Genomic DNA, 16043 nt, shown 5'->3' on the forward strand with positions numbered 1-16043 from the left:
GATGCATGGAGGGGATTGTAATCATTGCAATGAAACGATGAGTATAAAACTGATGTTCTCCCATGTAAACTACCACTCAATTCACAATAAAAACTTAAAAAAACAAACAAAAACCTTGCTTAACTAGTATTCTTTTCTGGAAAAGGTCCTACCAAGGCAATTTAAATATATTTATCAAATAGTAATAAGACTTATCAGTTATAAAGTTTCTTCCTTAAAATCATATTTCAGGGTTTCCACCCTTATTCTTCATAGTATGAACTTTGGGTAAGAATATTGCTAAGGCCCATTACTCATGTCCTACATACATACCAAAACTTATTATGTTTGTTCCATATCTTTATCGATCTTGTAATGCGTCCATACACTATTGACCTTTTATGTTCAGGTTTTAAAACAGGGAAAGAATTTCTTTAGTCTTTTCTTTTCATACAGATTCTCTTACAAAATAGATGTTTTATAATTGCTTCAACTACTGACAAAATGTATGTGTTCTCAAGTCAAATGGTCAAGTACCCAGTGTGCTTGAGACACTATGTTAAGCACTGTAGTGGCCCTGGTCCATGTTTCCAACTAGAGTAATAGCTCTCAAACTTTGTTGCTGCTGTTGTTGTTGTTAAGTGCTGTCAGTTTTGACTCACAGCGGCCCTGTATAGGGTTTCCAAGGAGCTACTGGCAGTTCTGAACTGCCAACCTTATGATAAGCAGTCCAGTGCTTATCTTACCAGGACTCCTCTCACACTTTGTTGTTGTGTTGTTGTTAAATGCCGTCAAGTCATTTCTGACTCTTATCAACCCTATCTAAGGTTTCCTAGGCACAGCCAGTAGGTTTGAAAATTACCTTGTAGTCTAATGCTTATCCTGCAGCATCACACCAGGACTCAAACTTTATCAAGTGTCAACATCAAAAGCATATGGAGTGCTTGTTAAAATACAGATTGTTAGGCAACTCGTCCCCAGAGTTTCTGATTCACTAAATCTGGGATAATGCCCAAAGAAACGTGCATTTCCCCCAGTTCCCAGATAATGCTGAAGCTGCTGTTCTGGGAGCCATACTTTGAGAACACTGATATAAAAGCCTATTTTAAGTGGTGGGATACAGGGAGGGGCAGTAAAGGGAGACTACAAGAAAACATAAAGGCTTAATACTAGGCAGAGGTTAGAAAAAGGCTTCACAGAGAAAATAATCCTTAAGTTTAAACATTTGATATTCCTCATAATAATAGATCAGGAAAGTGTAAGTCTTGGAAGTTTAGAACTGTTTTGTTCAAGATCAATCCTTTATACCATTCAAGTAGTCCCCACTTGGTGAATTCTGTGGAACAATTCTACTCTGCATTCATGGGATCACCATGAGTCAGAATAGACTAAAAGGAAATTAACAACAAATGTTCCTTTAGCCTTTGGGTGGCTGGTGTAAATGGTTAGTTAGTTAGTCAACTACTAAGGCTACTAACCAAAAGTCAGTGGTTTGAATCCACTCAGAGGCACCTTGGAAGAAACGCCTGGCAATCTTCTTCCAGAAATACCAATGGTTGGGCACCTAGAGTTTCTGATTCCATAAGTCTGTGATGTTGTTGTTGTTGTTGTTATTAAGTACCATCGAGTCGGTCCAACCCTTAACGACCCTGTACAGGATTCCAAGGAGTGGCTGGTGAGCTTGAACCACGGACCTTGCAGTCCAGCACATTAACCCATTGCGCCACACCACGATATTTGCATTTCTGCAACTTCCCAGGTCATGCTGATTAGCAATTTCCCCCCAAAGTTCACACCATGAGTACAACAAATCTACAAGCCTGAAAATAGGGAGCCAGAGATACCAGCTTGCAACAAAAACAACAAAGTGAACCGAGGTAAGAATGTAGTTACAGAACTTCCAAATGAAGAGGAAATCAAGTAGACTTCAAGAAATAAATAAAAATAAACCTAAACCTAGACCAAGCCTTACTTTTAACCATAGCCCAATGCTAACACTAAACCTAGTCCTAACCATAACCCTAACACTAAACGAAGTGCAAGGCCTAACAGACCTAGCCATAGCCCCAACTCTAACACGGTACTCCTAATAGTCCCTTCATAAAAGAGAAACCCCCCCAAAAATTGTTTTTAAGTTCATTCTGGGAATGTAAGAGTAGAAACACCGAAACAATTTGAAAGAAGAAACTTTATAATTGAAAAATCTTGTTGTGGTGACGTGCCATCAAATCCATTCCAACTCAGAGAGTTTCCGAGGAGCTGCTGGTGGGTGTGAACTATGGACTGTGCAGTTAGCAGTCTAGTGCTTATCCTACAGCTTCACAAAAAGTATTATTACTATTCCATAAATATAAATTGCTTTGATAGGACTTTTTGCAGAAGAGAACACTGGCTACCGAGATTTTTTCACAGACAAGGGCAATGGTATGGAACAGTTCTACTCTAAAACACCTGGAGTTATCCTGAGTCAGAATTGACTTGACAGCAATCGGCTTTTAAAAGAATTTTACTAAAGAAACTTTGGCTTACAATTTGCATCTTAGATGGCAACACCAAAGTTTGAGGAGTGATTTTTTGTGTGTGTCTAAGAAGGGACTCACCTAGAAAGAAGTCAAGGAAATCAGAGGAAACAGATTTCTCAAATACACTGCAATTATTGGAGGCAGTGTGGTTTAGTTACATATCATTGACACAGATGTTTAAAGAAAGCATCACCACTAGTTTTTATTGACATCCTGTATCTTATTCTAACTTTCTAGAGTTGAATGTTACCTTTTCTTGGCAAGCTCCCATTGTTGTTGTTAAGTGCTGTCAAGTCAATCCTGACTGATAGCAACCCCATATAGGGTTTCCAATGAGTACTGGTGGGTTTGAACCACCTACCTTGCTGTTAGCAGTCCAGTGCTTATCCTACAGTGCCACACTGTGACACTAAGTTCACATTGTTGTTGTTGTTGTTGTTGTTGTTGTTAAGTGCCGTTGAGTCAGTTCTGACCCATAGTGACTCTGTATAGGGTTTCCGAGGAGCAGCTGGTGAGCTTGAACCACCGACTGTGCAGTTTGAATATCTTTGCAGTCTGGCGCATTAACCCACAGCACCGCATCAGGACTCCTTAAGTTCACATAGGGGCTCTTTTTTCAAAAAAAAGTTATGTTTTTATTGGCTCCTACCATCTTTCCTGAAGGAGCTCTGGTAGCGTAGTGGTTACGATCGGGCTGCGAACCACAAAGTCAGCAGTTCGAAACTACAAGCTGTTCTGTGGGAGAAAGATGGGGTGTTCTGTTCCCATAAAGATTTACAGCCTCGGAAACCCTGTACGGGGTTGCTAAAAGTTGGAACTGACTCCATGGCACACAGCCACCAGCCACCATCTTTCCTTGTCACTTTACCTGTTGTTGTTGTTGTTAGGTGCTGTCGAGTCAGTACCAACTCACAACAGAACAAAACAGTGCCTGGTCCTACACCAATACCACATTCGTTGCCACACTTGAGCCTATTGCCACTGTCACTGGAGGTCTTCCTCTTTTATTTTCACTAGCCCTCCACTTTACCAAGCTCCAGAGACTGGTCTCTCCTGATAATCCACCCAAAGTATAAGAGACACAGTCTGGAATCCTGACTTCTAAGAAGATTTCTCTAGCTGTACTTTTTCCAACACAGATTTGTTTGTTATTCTGGCAGTCCCTGGTACTTTTAATAGTCTCCTCCAAAACTATTACTCAAATAAATCAATTCTTCTACTGTCTTCCTTATTCACTGTCCAACTTTCAGATGCATATGAGGCTACTGAAAGTACCATGGCTTGGGTCAGGTGCACCTTAGTCCTCACACTGACATCTTCGCTCTTGAACACTTTAAAGAGATCTTGTGCAGCAGGTTTGCCTAATGCAATATGTCATTTGATTTCTTGACTGGTGCTTCTTGTCAACTTCAGTCACTCTACTTAAACACTTGTAAACAATATCAATTTTTCATCCTCGAAAGCAGTACTTCCCAATCTATCCTCACCTGTAAGAAATGTATTATTTTCTCCTAGACTCCTCATTTTGAAAGATCTTGCAACTGCGCTTATTGAATAATTTCCCGATTTTTAATTAACTACCAGTCAGAATGCTTAATTAAATGAAAAAGCCATGATTCAGTTGATAAAATTAAAGCCAAAAACAACAAAATATTTTAGTCTTCTAATAAGCAAAAATTTGAGACTTTCTGAAACAATGAAAGTTTCTAACAAATCTACTAAAATTCCCTAAATTCTGAAAGCTGAGAAGTCATCTTCTACTAGAGTACTGATCATTTTGCTCATTAGTCCAGTCTTTATTTTTAACTAATAATTATGGACTCTTAAATAATCTATAATTTAAGGATAAATGCTAGGATCCCTGGGTAGATATCATATCCACAGAAAGAACTAGCAAGAATCAAATTGAGCTTAGGGTATGAATCCCAGCTAACTTCCAGAATGACCCTTGTGTAAAAGCCTAACTTCTCTTTTTTTTTATCCTTCTCAGATATATTCAATCTGGCGGAAAAAAACAGTCTGAATGAAAACTCAGCAGGGATCTCAGACAAAGCAGGAATTTTCTGGGTTGGAAAGGATGAACAAAGCGTTTAAGAATAGATGTGTGGTGCATTTTTATCTTAAAATCACAAAATTCAAGTTGTTTTGTTTTTGAAAGTTGGTAGGCTTGTTCACTGGTGCTAAATGGAACAGCTTTATTGATTGAGGATTTTGTCACCTTGACAAGGTATTCCTGAACGCAGTGAAGCCTAACTTTGGAACTGACTTGGTACTCACTTTCCCCCCTCCCACTCCAATCCTCCCTACCCATTAGATCTTTCTTCCTCTGAAATTTCAATTTGCAGGTGTCTGAATGAAAAATACTTATGGGTCACAATAACAGTGTCAACAATTTCACACGATTACTGCAGTTTAAAGCCTGAAAAATCACATTTCACTTCAAATCGCACAGCCCCCCTCACCAATTCTGCACAAATGATGTTGTAAGAAACTCAGAAATTTTTATTTCATATAAATTATTTTTAAATATCTCCTAACAATCTGAAACTTATTTGCCAAAACAGCAGCATTTTCTAAAATGCTCTGTGCTGAGATTGCAATAAAATGTCCATTCTTAGCAATTATCTTTCAAGAAGCACATTAACAGCTTGCTCCTCTGTATGAATCATCCAGGCCACTCAGGTGAATGAATAGCTTTTGTAAATTCAGAAGAGTGCCTAGGTCAGTGGATCTCAGCACTGGCTGTACAATAGAATCATCTGGGTAGCTTTTTTAAAATAACAATGTCTGGCCCTTTCTGATTAATTGATCTGAGATGGGTGTGTCTTGAAATCTGACATGGTATTTCTGAAAATCTCCAGATGATTCTAATGTGCTGATAAGAGTAAGAACAAGTAGCCTACATCAAGATGGATCCCAGCTCAACTTCCACCAACACCTGTTTCTTTTAGAGTCTTAAATTGAATTAAGAGGCTGTGAAATACACTCTCTTCAGTTCAAGAGCCAATTTAAAAAACAAGCACTTGAGCACAACCACATATTAACTAACTGTTGGTGTGGGCCACGCAGTCAATTCTGACTCAGTAACTTTTGGATCAAAGCAGTCTGTCCATAGCATTTCCTAGGTTGTAACCTTTTTAGGAATTGATCACCAGTTCTTTTCTCTGGCAAACTGCCCATACTTTGATTAGCAGTCAATGCTTAACCATAGTACCACCAGGTCTCCTTAATGTTTACACGTTGTTGTTGTGTGCCGTGGAGTCGGTTCCGACTCATAGCGACCCTGCGCATTAATCATGTTAAAACTAAGATTAACCACTCCCATTACATTACATTTTTGCTGTCAGGATAGGGTCTCCAAATAATATTGGGGCTCTTAAACTTTTAAATTTTCCAATTCTCGTATTTCAGTCCCACACTAACCTTCCAGATTATCTCCTACACCTTGGACAGCAAAAAAAAAATTTTTTTTGTCAGATCTCCTTTTTCTTGATTTTGAAAAATATCACCAGATCTACCTGGAGTGGCAACACTTTCTGTGTGTGTCCTTTTTGACTAACTTACAACCACAAGTCCCTTTCCTCCATAAAGCCTGCTCAGGTCATTTAAATTTTTTCTTAATATGAATTCAAAATCTCATCACTGTTTGGCAGTCTGGTGTGGTGCTGTAGAATAAGCACTGGAGTGTTAACCACAAGGTCAGAGGTTCAAACCCAACAGCTGCTCCTCAGAAACCCCTATACGGGGTCGCTCTGAGTCAGAATGGCACTTAACTACTTTTTAACGTTTATTCACTTTTGGGCCAGTTTTTCTAACACTGGTGACAAGAACTGCTTTGGGGATTATTTTTTGTTTTGGTATCAGTTTCCAGAACAAAAGCTCCCAATACGTTTGGTTTTCCACTACCAAATTACAGCTTTCTGGCACTCTTGTGCAGTCTCCTCAGTGAGCTTTCTCCCCAGCCCTAAAACTCCTTGTTAGCTGGCCACCAAATATCTATCATCCTACTAAGCATTCTCAGATACTACAGTTGACTCTTGAGATTCCATAAAATGCTAACAAAAAGATACATACAATATGTCTGTCCTTGGTGATTGGTTTTTGGTTGTTCTGCTTATCTTCTCTCCCCTTTTCTCGCTCCTCAAAAATCTCAGTTACATTCCTTTTGGACAACTTTCACTAATAGGTTTTCTTTCCATCCAAGTTCTCCACCTCATCTGATCCCATTCCCTCCCTAGGAGCCCACTTATAACCACTCCTTCTCTTCTAAAATGGCTCCCACAAAGTCGGGGAAAGAAGTGGGAGTTCCCCGAAGCCGCAGCCACTATCATTTTGGAGATGGTAGGAGGATGGGCTAAAAGGGGCAGGGCCAGAAGTGGGAGAGGATTAAAAGCCCAAAGTTGTGCTCCCTGATCCACGTTTCCAGTTTCTGGACCAGGGCGGGGATTACCCGTCACAGGAAGTGGGGGTCACACGCCTTAACGTCAGGGACCGGAAGTGAGCGTTGCTGGGGCGCCAGTGTGGGGCGGAGGTGATTGTGGAGACAGAGTGTCTTGACTGAGGTAGGTGAGGAGTCCTTCCCTGGTTTGGAGCCTCCGAACTCTTTAATTTCATCTTTAGTGCCTTGGATAGACCAGTCTTTTCGGTTTAATGTATCTTCACCACCTAATAACCTTCTGGCTTCTCTTTCCCGCCCATAGTTTTCCGCCTTGTGGGTTCTTTGCGTTGCTGTTGTGGCTACCGGCCTTTTCCCCTCCATCGCCCACTCGAGGGCCTGCCTAGATCCATTTTTATACTGTTTTAAGTTAACCGCTTTCCCCCACTTTCTGTTTTAGTCCTATTGCTTAAGTCGACTCTGGTTTTATTGTTTGTTTAAAAGAAGAAAACACAGAGTTTAGACTTTAGTTTAGCTTCCGGCTTCTTCCAGTCCCCCAACTTGACTACTTCACATGGTTTCTCCATTTCACCGCATTGTAATACTAAGAAAAAGATAAAGATGTAAAAGAATCACCTGTTAACAGATTCGGAAGATACTGTGCTGAAATAGACCTTGCTGAATTTTAAGGCTATGAATTCGTGCCTGTAGTCTCTTTGCCCCCAAACTATATGTTGGCACCCTACAAATTTAGGAATGTAATTCAGATTACTCCTTTAAATGATTAAAGAACATAATACTTGGTTCTTCCCTTCAAGCCTTTTATTTTTTTTGTTATTGAAGAAAGAGAAATCAACCGTATAAGTAAAGTAGTCAAAAAAGGTCAGGATTTCTCAATCCAGTCAAGAAAAAGTCACTATTTAAGACATTTTTACTAATGATTGTCATTAACATATGGGCACTGAAAGCAATTTCCTAAAACAAGAGTTCCAGCTGATCACTTGGATTTCCCATCATAGGTTCCAAGGTTGCTTATGTCATAGAATGGGGTGAAGGGGGGTGGAATTGTGTGAGTGGCCAAAGGTCTTTTACATTTCTGTTACAGACTTGCTTTATGGCTGTTACCTATAAAATGAACAGTGCTTAAGTTTTATTAAATTCAGAAGTTTTCTCTCCGTACACAGAGAGAATTGAGTTTTAACTGGAGAGATTTGAAATAACCAAGTCTTTAAAAACACAGGAGCTTTTCGGGGAGAGGAGGTGAAGGAAGCCTCACTGGAAAAGGGTAAAAAGGGAAAGATCATAGCACTTCTTGATCATGTTAAAGAAATGGCAAACTAAAACATCTCTAGGCTTGTTGGATGGGTTAAGTATATACTACCTGACATGTTGTTAAGTGCCGTGGAGTCAGTTCCAACTCATAGCAACCCTGTATAGGGTTTCCAAGGAGTAGCCTGTGGGTTTGAACTGCTGACCTTAGAGTTAACAGTGCTTATCCTACAGCTCCACAACAGGACACAGACCTCTAGAATTCCCAAGCTTGGTAGCTTGCCCATCCTACCCTGTATTTTTAAGAACTTGAGAGTGTTAAAATAGTACCCTGTTTCTGTGTTTATCCAAATGTTTAAATAGTATTCTTAGGGTCTTGGTTTTCCACCTCTATCATTAGCATCAACTTCTAATAATGGTAAATAGTGATCGGTTATTGTAATAGTATTTGATTTTTTTTTTTTTTTTTTTTAACTATTGGTGGATCCTAGAATTTATTCCAAGGATATGAATTAGGTAGTGATGCCAAAAAATGCTTCCAAGAAGTAAAGAATGCTTTAAAGGAGAAGAAATATTAGGGTGGAGCAGAATCTAAGGGTTTCTGATACTGAAGTTGGGTAACTTCAATTCCAGTTTGACTTCACTTCTTAGTGCTAACTTTGGAATATTTCATTTCTGATTCCCTGAACCATGGCTTTATTTTTTTCTCCTCCAGCACTTGGATTCAGCTCCTTCGTTTCCAACATGGAAGAAACTTACAGTATGTATTTCTTGTTGTTCTCAGAAAATAAGTCATTATTTACATGTAATTTTCTATCTGACAAGATGTTTGTTGTTAAGTGCTGTCCAGGAGTGACTGGTGGGTTTGAACCATAGATTTTGCAGTTAGCAGTCCAGTCTTTATCCTATAGTGCCACACCAGGCCCCCAGTAAAATGTTTAGCATGTTGGAAAATATTTAAATTTAAACTACTGAAGAGAAAAGTCTGTTGTGGTAAGGTACCCAAAACCCTGTGTTGTTGAGTCGATTGACCTCAACAATACCATACATAGGACAGAGTAGAACTGCCCCCATAGGATTTCCTAGGCTGTAAATCTTTACAGAAGCAGACTTTCATATCCTTCTCCCGAGGAAAAGCTGATCATTTTAAACCTCTGAGCTTTCGGTTCCCAGCTGAGCACTTTAACCACCAGCTGAGCTGTGCCACCAGTGCTCATTTAGTGATATACAAAAGTGCCCAAATTTAAAATAAAACACTTGAAATGTGAATTAAATAGGTATGTGAAGGCACAGAGGTTTCAGGAGTCTACTCTCAGAATGCCTGTTTTAAACTATTTTAAACGAGGCATTTTAAACTCAACACCTGTTTCTCCTTGTAAAGCATGAATATGGTAACCTCTCTATTTGGGGGATAATATAGCATATATAATAAAGTTGATGTACATTGAGTTTCTAGAGTTAAAGAAATCCTGGGAAGAGTTCTTATTTCTCAAGTGATACAGAAACCTTAGGTAGCACTGAAAATCTTAAGGGGAGCCAGCCCTGGAGTCAAACAAATGTGGAACTGAAAAAGGAACCTGAAAGTCATAACTCTCCGCTATGAATTGGAGCCCACTTGGCGATACTTAACAACAGAGGATATTTTAGCCCCAGTCTACTTTATAGGAGGAGTCCTGCTATGGGATAAAGCACTAGACCCAAGGTCAGTTTGAACCACATGGTATGGTCGGTGTTTCAAACTCACCAGCCGCTCCGCAGAAACCTTATACAGGGTCACTACACTACCAGAGTTCCTTGGAGGGCAGAGGTGGGATCTGAAATTTTATATTTCTAACAAGCTTTTAAGGAGCTCTGGTAGCGTAGTAGATACAAATCAGGCTGCTAACCTCAAGGTCAGCAGTTCGAAACTACCAGCGGTTCCACGGAAGAAAGATGAGGCATTCTCTGCTCCAGTAAAGATTTACAGCCTCGGAAATCCTGTGCAGGGTCACTATGAGTCGGAACCGACTCCACGGTACTTAACAACACCAAGCTTTTAATAATTTCCAGGTGATGCTGGTGCTTTGGCTTTAGGATTACCCTTTGAGAATCATTGCTGTATAAAAGATGATTCTCTTGGTTCTTCCTTAAGCCGCCTCCTTCAGTTTTTCTTAAAATACAAAGGGGCTTAAAAAAATCTGTGGTTCCCATGTAAACTATCACATAATTCACAATAAAACATTAAAAAAAAAAAAAAAAGATGGAATCACTATGAATTGAAATTAATTCAGTGGCACCTAACAACAGCAACAACTATGAACATGGCTTATAAATGCAAAAACATGTTTTAAAAAATAAAAAATTTGATCAATATGAAAAAAAAAAATCTGTGGCAAGGTGGAAAAAAGATGAGGCTTTCTGCTCTTGTGAAGATTTACGGCCTCAGAAACCTTACAAAGGGCTACTGTGAGTTGGAATTGACTAATAGCACACAACAACAAAGCCACAAGACAAGTTGATCTTCAGGAACTAGATTCAGGAATCAAATTAAGGTAAGAATTCTAGGTCAATTTGTGCATAAGGTCAAGTACTCTCTATCCTAAGGCTTCATTAGGTGTTAAATCACACGGGGGACTATGCTAAACTGTAGATTCCAGGTCTAGAATAGGGCCCCTGAGGTTGTGCATTTATAACAGTCCACCTAGGTTACAATTTTTCTAAGAAAAAATATTTTTTTAGGAAAAAATTGTCACTGAGAAAAGTAAAAACAGAGATTGCTTTCTAATTTAAGAAAAAATGTGAGGGGACTTCAAAAAGTTTGTGGAAAAATTCTGGGTGGTTTTTTTTTTTTTTTCTATTTTTCCACAAACTTTTATCCCCTTGTGTTTTTGTGGGTTATAATGAACCCTAGTGGCTCAGTAGATTAGCAGTTCGAATCCACCAGTCACTCTAAGGGAACAAGATGAGGTAAGCTGCTTCTGTAAAGATGTACCCTCAGAAATCCTATCCTATGGAGCACTTCTACTCAGTCCTATTAGGTCACTAGGAGTCAAGATAGACCTGATGGCAATGGGTTTTGTTTGGTTGTACAAGATGTGTATGTATATGCACAGATAAACTTGTATATGTGCCGGTGTGCAGGGGTGACACCAGCCATCTCTCCCACAGCACTCTACTCATGCTGGATTCCATAATTCATTGAATGGCCACCCAAAACTCAACACAACATAGTTAATTATGGGGTTTATTAGGGAAGTTAGCAAGTTGCAATTTAGGGTCAGAAATGTTCATAACACAGTTGTCCAGTCAGGAAGGCCTTTGCTCTGCCATGCCCAGAGCCAGGCCTCTATCTCTCTGCCTGGCCAGTTTTATAAAAACTGTTACGGACTGTGGATAAATGCCCATAGGACACACTTTGTTGTTGTTGTTAGATGCCTTCGAGTCTGTACCAACTCTTAGCGACCCTGTGCACAACAGAACGAAACACTGTCGGGTCCTGGGCCAACCTCACAATCATTGCTATGCCTGAGCCCATTGCTGCTGCCAGTGTGCCAATCTAGCTCACGGGGGATCTGCCTCTTTTTCCTCCAACTCTCCACTTTACTGAACAGGATATGTTTCTCCAGGGTCTGGTCCCTCCTGACAATATGTCCAAACTATGACAGAGGAAGTCTGGCCATCCTGGCTTCCAGAGAGCATTCTGGCTGCATTTCTTCCAACACAGATTGGCTTGTTCTTTTGGCAGTCCATGGTACTATTAATATTTGCCAACACCATAGCTCAAACACATCAATTCACTGTCCAACTTGGAATTGCATTTAAGGTAATTGAAAATATCATGACTTGGATCAGGCACACCTTAGTCCTCAAACTAAAAACACTTCAAAGAGGTATTGTGCAGCAGATTTGACTACAATATGTCATTTAATTTGATTGCTGCTTCTGTGAGTGTTGATGCTTGATCTGAGCAAAATTCAGCCTTTGTCAGCTTCAGTCTTTTCTCCATTGTTGTTTTATTGGTCTGGTGGTGAGGATTTTTGTTTTCTTTACATAGAGATGCAACCCATACCGAAAGCTGTGTTCTGTGATCATCATTAGTATTTTAAGTCTTCTTTGCTTTCAACAAGCAAGGTTGTATCATCTGCATATTGCAAGTTGTTAATGAGTCTTCCTCCAATTCTGATGCCACATTTTTCATATAATCCAGCTTTTTGAATTATTTGCTCAGCATGCAGATTGAATAAGTATGGTGAAAGAATACAACCCTGTTGCACACATTATCTAATTTTAAACCATTAGGTGTTCCCTTGTTCTGGTCAAACAACTGCCTCTTGGTCTATGTGTAGGTTCCTCATGAGCACAGTTAAGTGTTCCTGAGTGCTCATTCTCCACAAGGTCACCCATAGCTTGCATAGGTAAATATCTTTCTGGTATTCTCTGCTTTGAGCCAAGAGCCACCTGATGGCAGCAATGATATCCATTTTTCCATATCCTCTTCTAAATCTGACTTGAACCTCTGGAAGTTCTCTATCAATGTATGGTTGCAGCCATTTTTGCATTATCTTTAGTAAAACTTGATCTACGTGGGATATCATGATATTATCAGATGATTTCTGCATTCCATTGGATCACCTCTTTGGAATGGGCACAAATAGTGGATCTTTTCCAGTCAGTTGACCAGGTAACTGTCTTCCAAATTTCTTGGCATAGATGAGTGAGTGCCTCCAGTGCCACATCAGTTTGTTGAAAGATTTCAATTTATATTCTTTCTATTCCTGGTGCCTTGTTCTTTGTGAATGCCTTCAGTGCACCTTGAACTTTTTCCTTCAGGATCATTGTCTCTTGATCATATGCTCCCTCTTGAAATGGTTGAACAGCAACCATTTCTTTTTGGTACAGTAACTCTGTATTCCTTCCATCTTCTTTTGATGCTTTCTGCTTCATTGAATAGCTTACCCAGAGGTTCCTTCAGTGCCACAAGTCGAGGCTTGAATTTTTTCATCAGTTCCCTCAGCTTGAGAAATGCTGAGCATGTTCTTTTGGTTTTCTAACTCCAGGTCTTTGCATGTTTCATTACAATATTTGACTGTCTTCTCGAGCTGACCTTTGAAATTTTCTATTCAGCTTTTGTACCCCCTCACTTCCATTTGCTTTAGCATTTCTATGCTGGAGAGCAAGTTTCAAAGTCTGTTCTGACATCCATTTTTGTCTTTTCCTTCTCACCTTCCTAATGACCTTTTGCTTTTTTTTTAACGTATGATGTTTTAAATGCCATTTCACAACTCTTCTAGTCTTCAGTTTTTAGGACACACAGTTCCACCATAAGCCTCAACTTAAAGACTCTCAACTCTTGTTCTGTGAATCAGCAAACTTTATTCCCCCAATTAATTGCCTGGAGACACCCCACTCTGCAAACAAGCCTCCTGCCCTTAGTCATGCAGGCTTACTTGCTCCATGGACTAGGCAGCCCACCACTCTGTTTCATGCTCTGACTCATTGCATGCAGCTACTGCTGCTACTCTTCTTCCTCTGCCACTCCTCCAGTATAATTGCTTTTTGTCCCTAGGCTGAGGAGGTTCAGTGCACAGGGATCTCGGGGTCCAAAGAGCACGCTCTACTTGTGGTTTCTCTTCTTTGATGGTAGTGAGATACCCTCCTCCTACTTCTGAGATGGTTCATTTATACCCACATTAGACTTTGAAGTTTTTACAATTACAATTAACTCTGTTAACATCTACAGCTGAATCGTGTCTAATGATTATTATCTTCTCCTACCCTCTCTTACTCAGACCCATCAGACAGAGTTGTTTGAGGGGAATTACTAAGATGACAAAAGACATTAAATAGTTCACTACACCTGTATGTGTGTTGCCATTGAGTAGGTTCATTTCTGAGGAGCACCTGGTAGATTTGAACTTCCAACCTTGCGGTTCAAACCATTCTTGTGGTCCAGTGCATAATCCTGCAGTGCCACACTAGGACTCCATATATGATGAACACTGGATTGCACAAGGTCGGTGGTTCAGGCTCACCAGTCATTAAGGAGAAAGATGAAGCTTTCTGTTCCCGTGAAGATTAAAAGTGTCAGAAACCCTATTCAGGGTCACTGTGAGTCAAACCAACTCCACAACACTTTATTACAGCAAACTGTGTGTGTGCGTATGTGTGTGTGTTTATGTATGTGTCATGCATAGAAAAAGGTTTGATAAGTCAAATTATCCCTGACATGGTTGCAAGCTGATTGAATAAGACCCAAAGGGATCTTTCATTTTATGTGTATTGTTTGCATTTTTTCCAATAGGAATGCATGTACTCATACATTCTGTTATTAAAAGTATTAATCTAGACTGTATTAGAACTAAATTACCAGAGACCAAAAAGTGTAAAGCATTATAGAAGGAAGCTATCATTACCACCACCACTTCTCTTGTCAGTCTGTTGTACTGTGGTGACTTCTGTGTTGCTGCACTGCTGGAAGCTATGCCACAGATATTTTAAATACCAGCAGAGTCACCCATGGTGGACAGCTTTCAGGCAAGCTTCCAGACTAAGACAGATTAGGAAGAAGGAGAGACGGACTACTTCCGAATAATTAATCACTGAAAACCATACGAATAGCAGTAGAACACTGTCAGATAGCACCAGAATATTGAATATTGCAACATGATGAAGAGTGCCAGAAGATAAAACCCCTCAGGTTGGAAGGCACTCAAAATTTGGGGAAGAATTCCTCTTCAAAGTAGAGCTGACCGTGATGACAAGAATGAAGTAATGCCTTCACGACCTTCATTTGCTGACCGGGAACAACTCAAAATGAGGATAAACAGCTGTAAAGATCCCGTTAATAATCAGAACATGGAATGTACGAAGTATGAATCTAGGAAAATTGCAAGTTGTCAAAAATAAAATGGAATGCATAAACATCCATATGCTAGGCATTAGTGAGCTGACATAGACTGGTATTGTCCACTTTAAATCTGGCAGTCACATGGTTTACAACGTCAGGAATGACAGATTGAAGAGGAATGATGTCACAGTCATTGTCAAAACGTTTCAAGATCTGTCTTGAATTACCACACTCACTGTGATAGAATAATATCCATGCACCTACAAGGAAGACCAGTTAATACAACTATTATTCAAATTTACACACCAAGTCAGTGATGATGAAATTGAAGAATTCTACCAACTTCTTCAGTCTGAAATTGATCAAACATGCTAATCAAGATATATTGATGATTACTGGTGATTGGAATGCAAAGGTTGGAAGCAAAAAGTAAGAATCAGAAGTTGAAAAATATGGCCTTGGTGATAGAAATGATGCTGGAGATAGCTTAATAGAATTTTGCAAGACCACTGACTTCTTCATTGCAAATACCTTTTTAAACAACATAAGACATCTATACACATGGACTTCACCAGCTGGAATACACAGAAATCAAATTGACTACACCTGTGGAAACAGATGCTAGAAAAGCTCCATCATATCAGCTAAAACAAGGCCTGGGGCAGACTGTGGAGCCAGACCATCAGTTGTTCATATGCAAGTTCAGGCTGAAGCTAAAGAAAATCAAAACAAGCCCATAAGAGCCAAAATATGACCTTGAACCTATCCCACCTGAATGTAGAGATTATCTCAAGAAGGTTGTTAAAGTGCTGTTAAGTTGGTACTGACTCACAGCAACTCTGTATATGGTTTCTGAGGAGCAGCTGGTGAATTTGAACTGCTGACCTTGTGGTTTGCAGTCCAGTGCTGATCCTACAGCACCACACCAGGAGGCCATCTCAAGAATATTCTTGATTAATTAGACACTAATGACCGAAGATCAGAAGAGTTGTGAAATGACATCAAGACATCATACAAGAAGAAAGCAAAAGACCATTAAAGCAAGAAAGAAGGAAAAGACCAAAGTGGATGT

At 39.7% G+C, this 16043-nt stretch overlaps 1 protein-coding gene across 1 annotated transcript in view; it reads left to right on the top strand.

Moving 5' to 3' along the window:
* The first annotated feature begins 8862 nt into the window (after nt 1-8862).
* GTSF1 (gametocyte specific factor 1) overlaps nt 8863-16043 on the top strand; it is a 22368-nt gene continuing 15187 nt past the window's right edge. Inside the window, exon 1 of the mRNA XM_006869923.1 lies at nt 8863-8905. Coding sequence (XP_006869985.1) covers nt 8890-8905 — 16 coding nt within the window. The 5' untranslated portion in view covers nt 8863-8889. The remainder of the gene's footprint in view (nt 8906-16043) is intronic.

Source organism: Chrysochloris asiatica, unplaced genomic scaffold, assembly GCF_000296735.1.
Source record: "Chrysochloris asiatica unplaced genomic scaffold, ChrAsi1.0 scaffold00138, whole genome shotgun sequence".
NCBI classification, from domain to species: Eukaryota; Metazoa; Chordata; class Mammalia; order Afrosoricida; family Chrysochloridae; genus Chrysochloris; species Chrysochloris asiatica.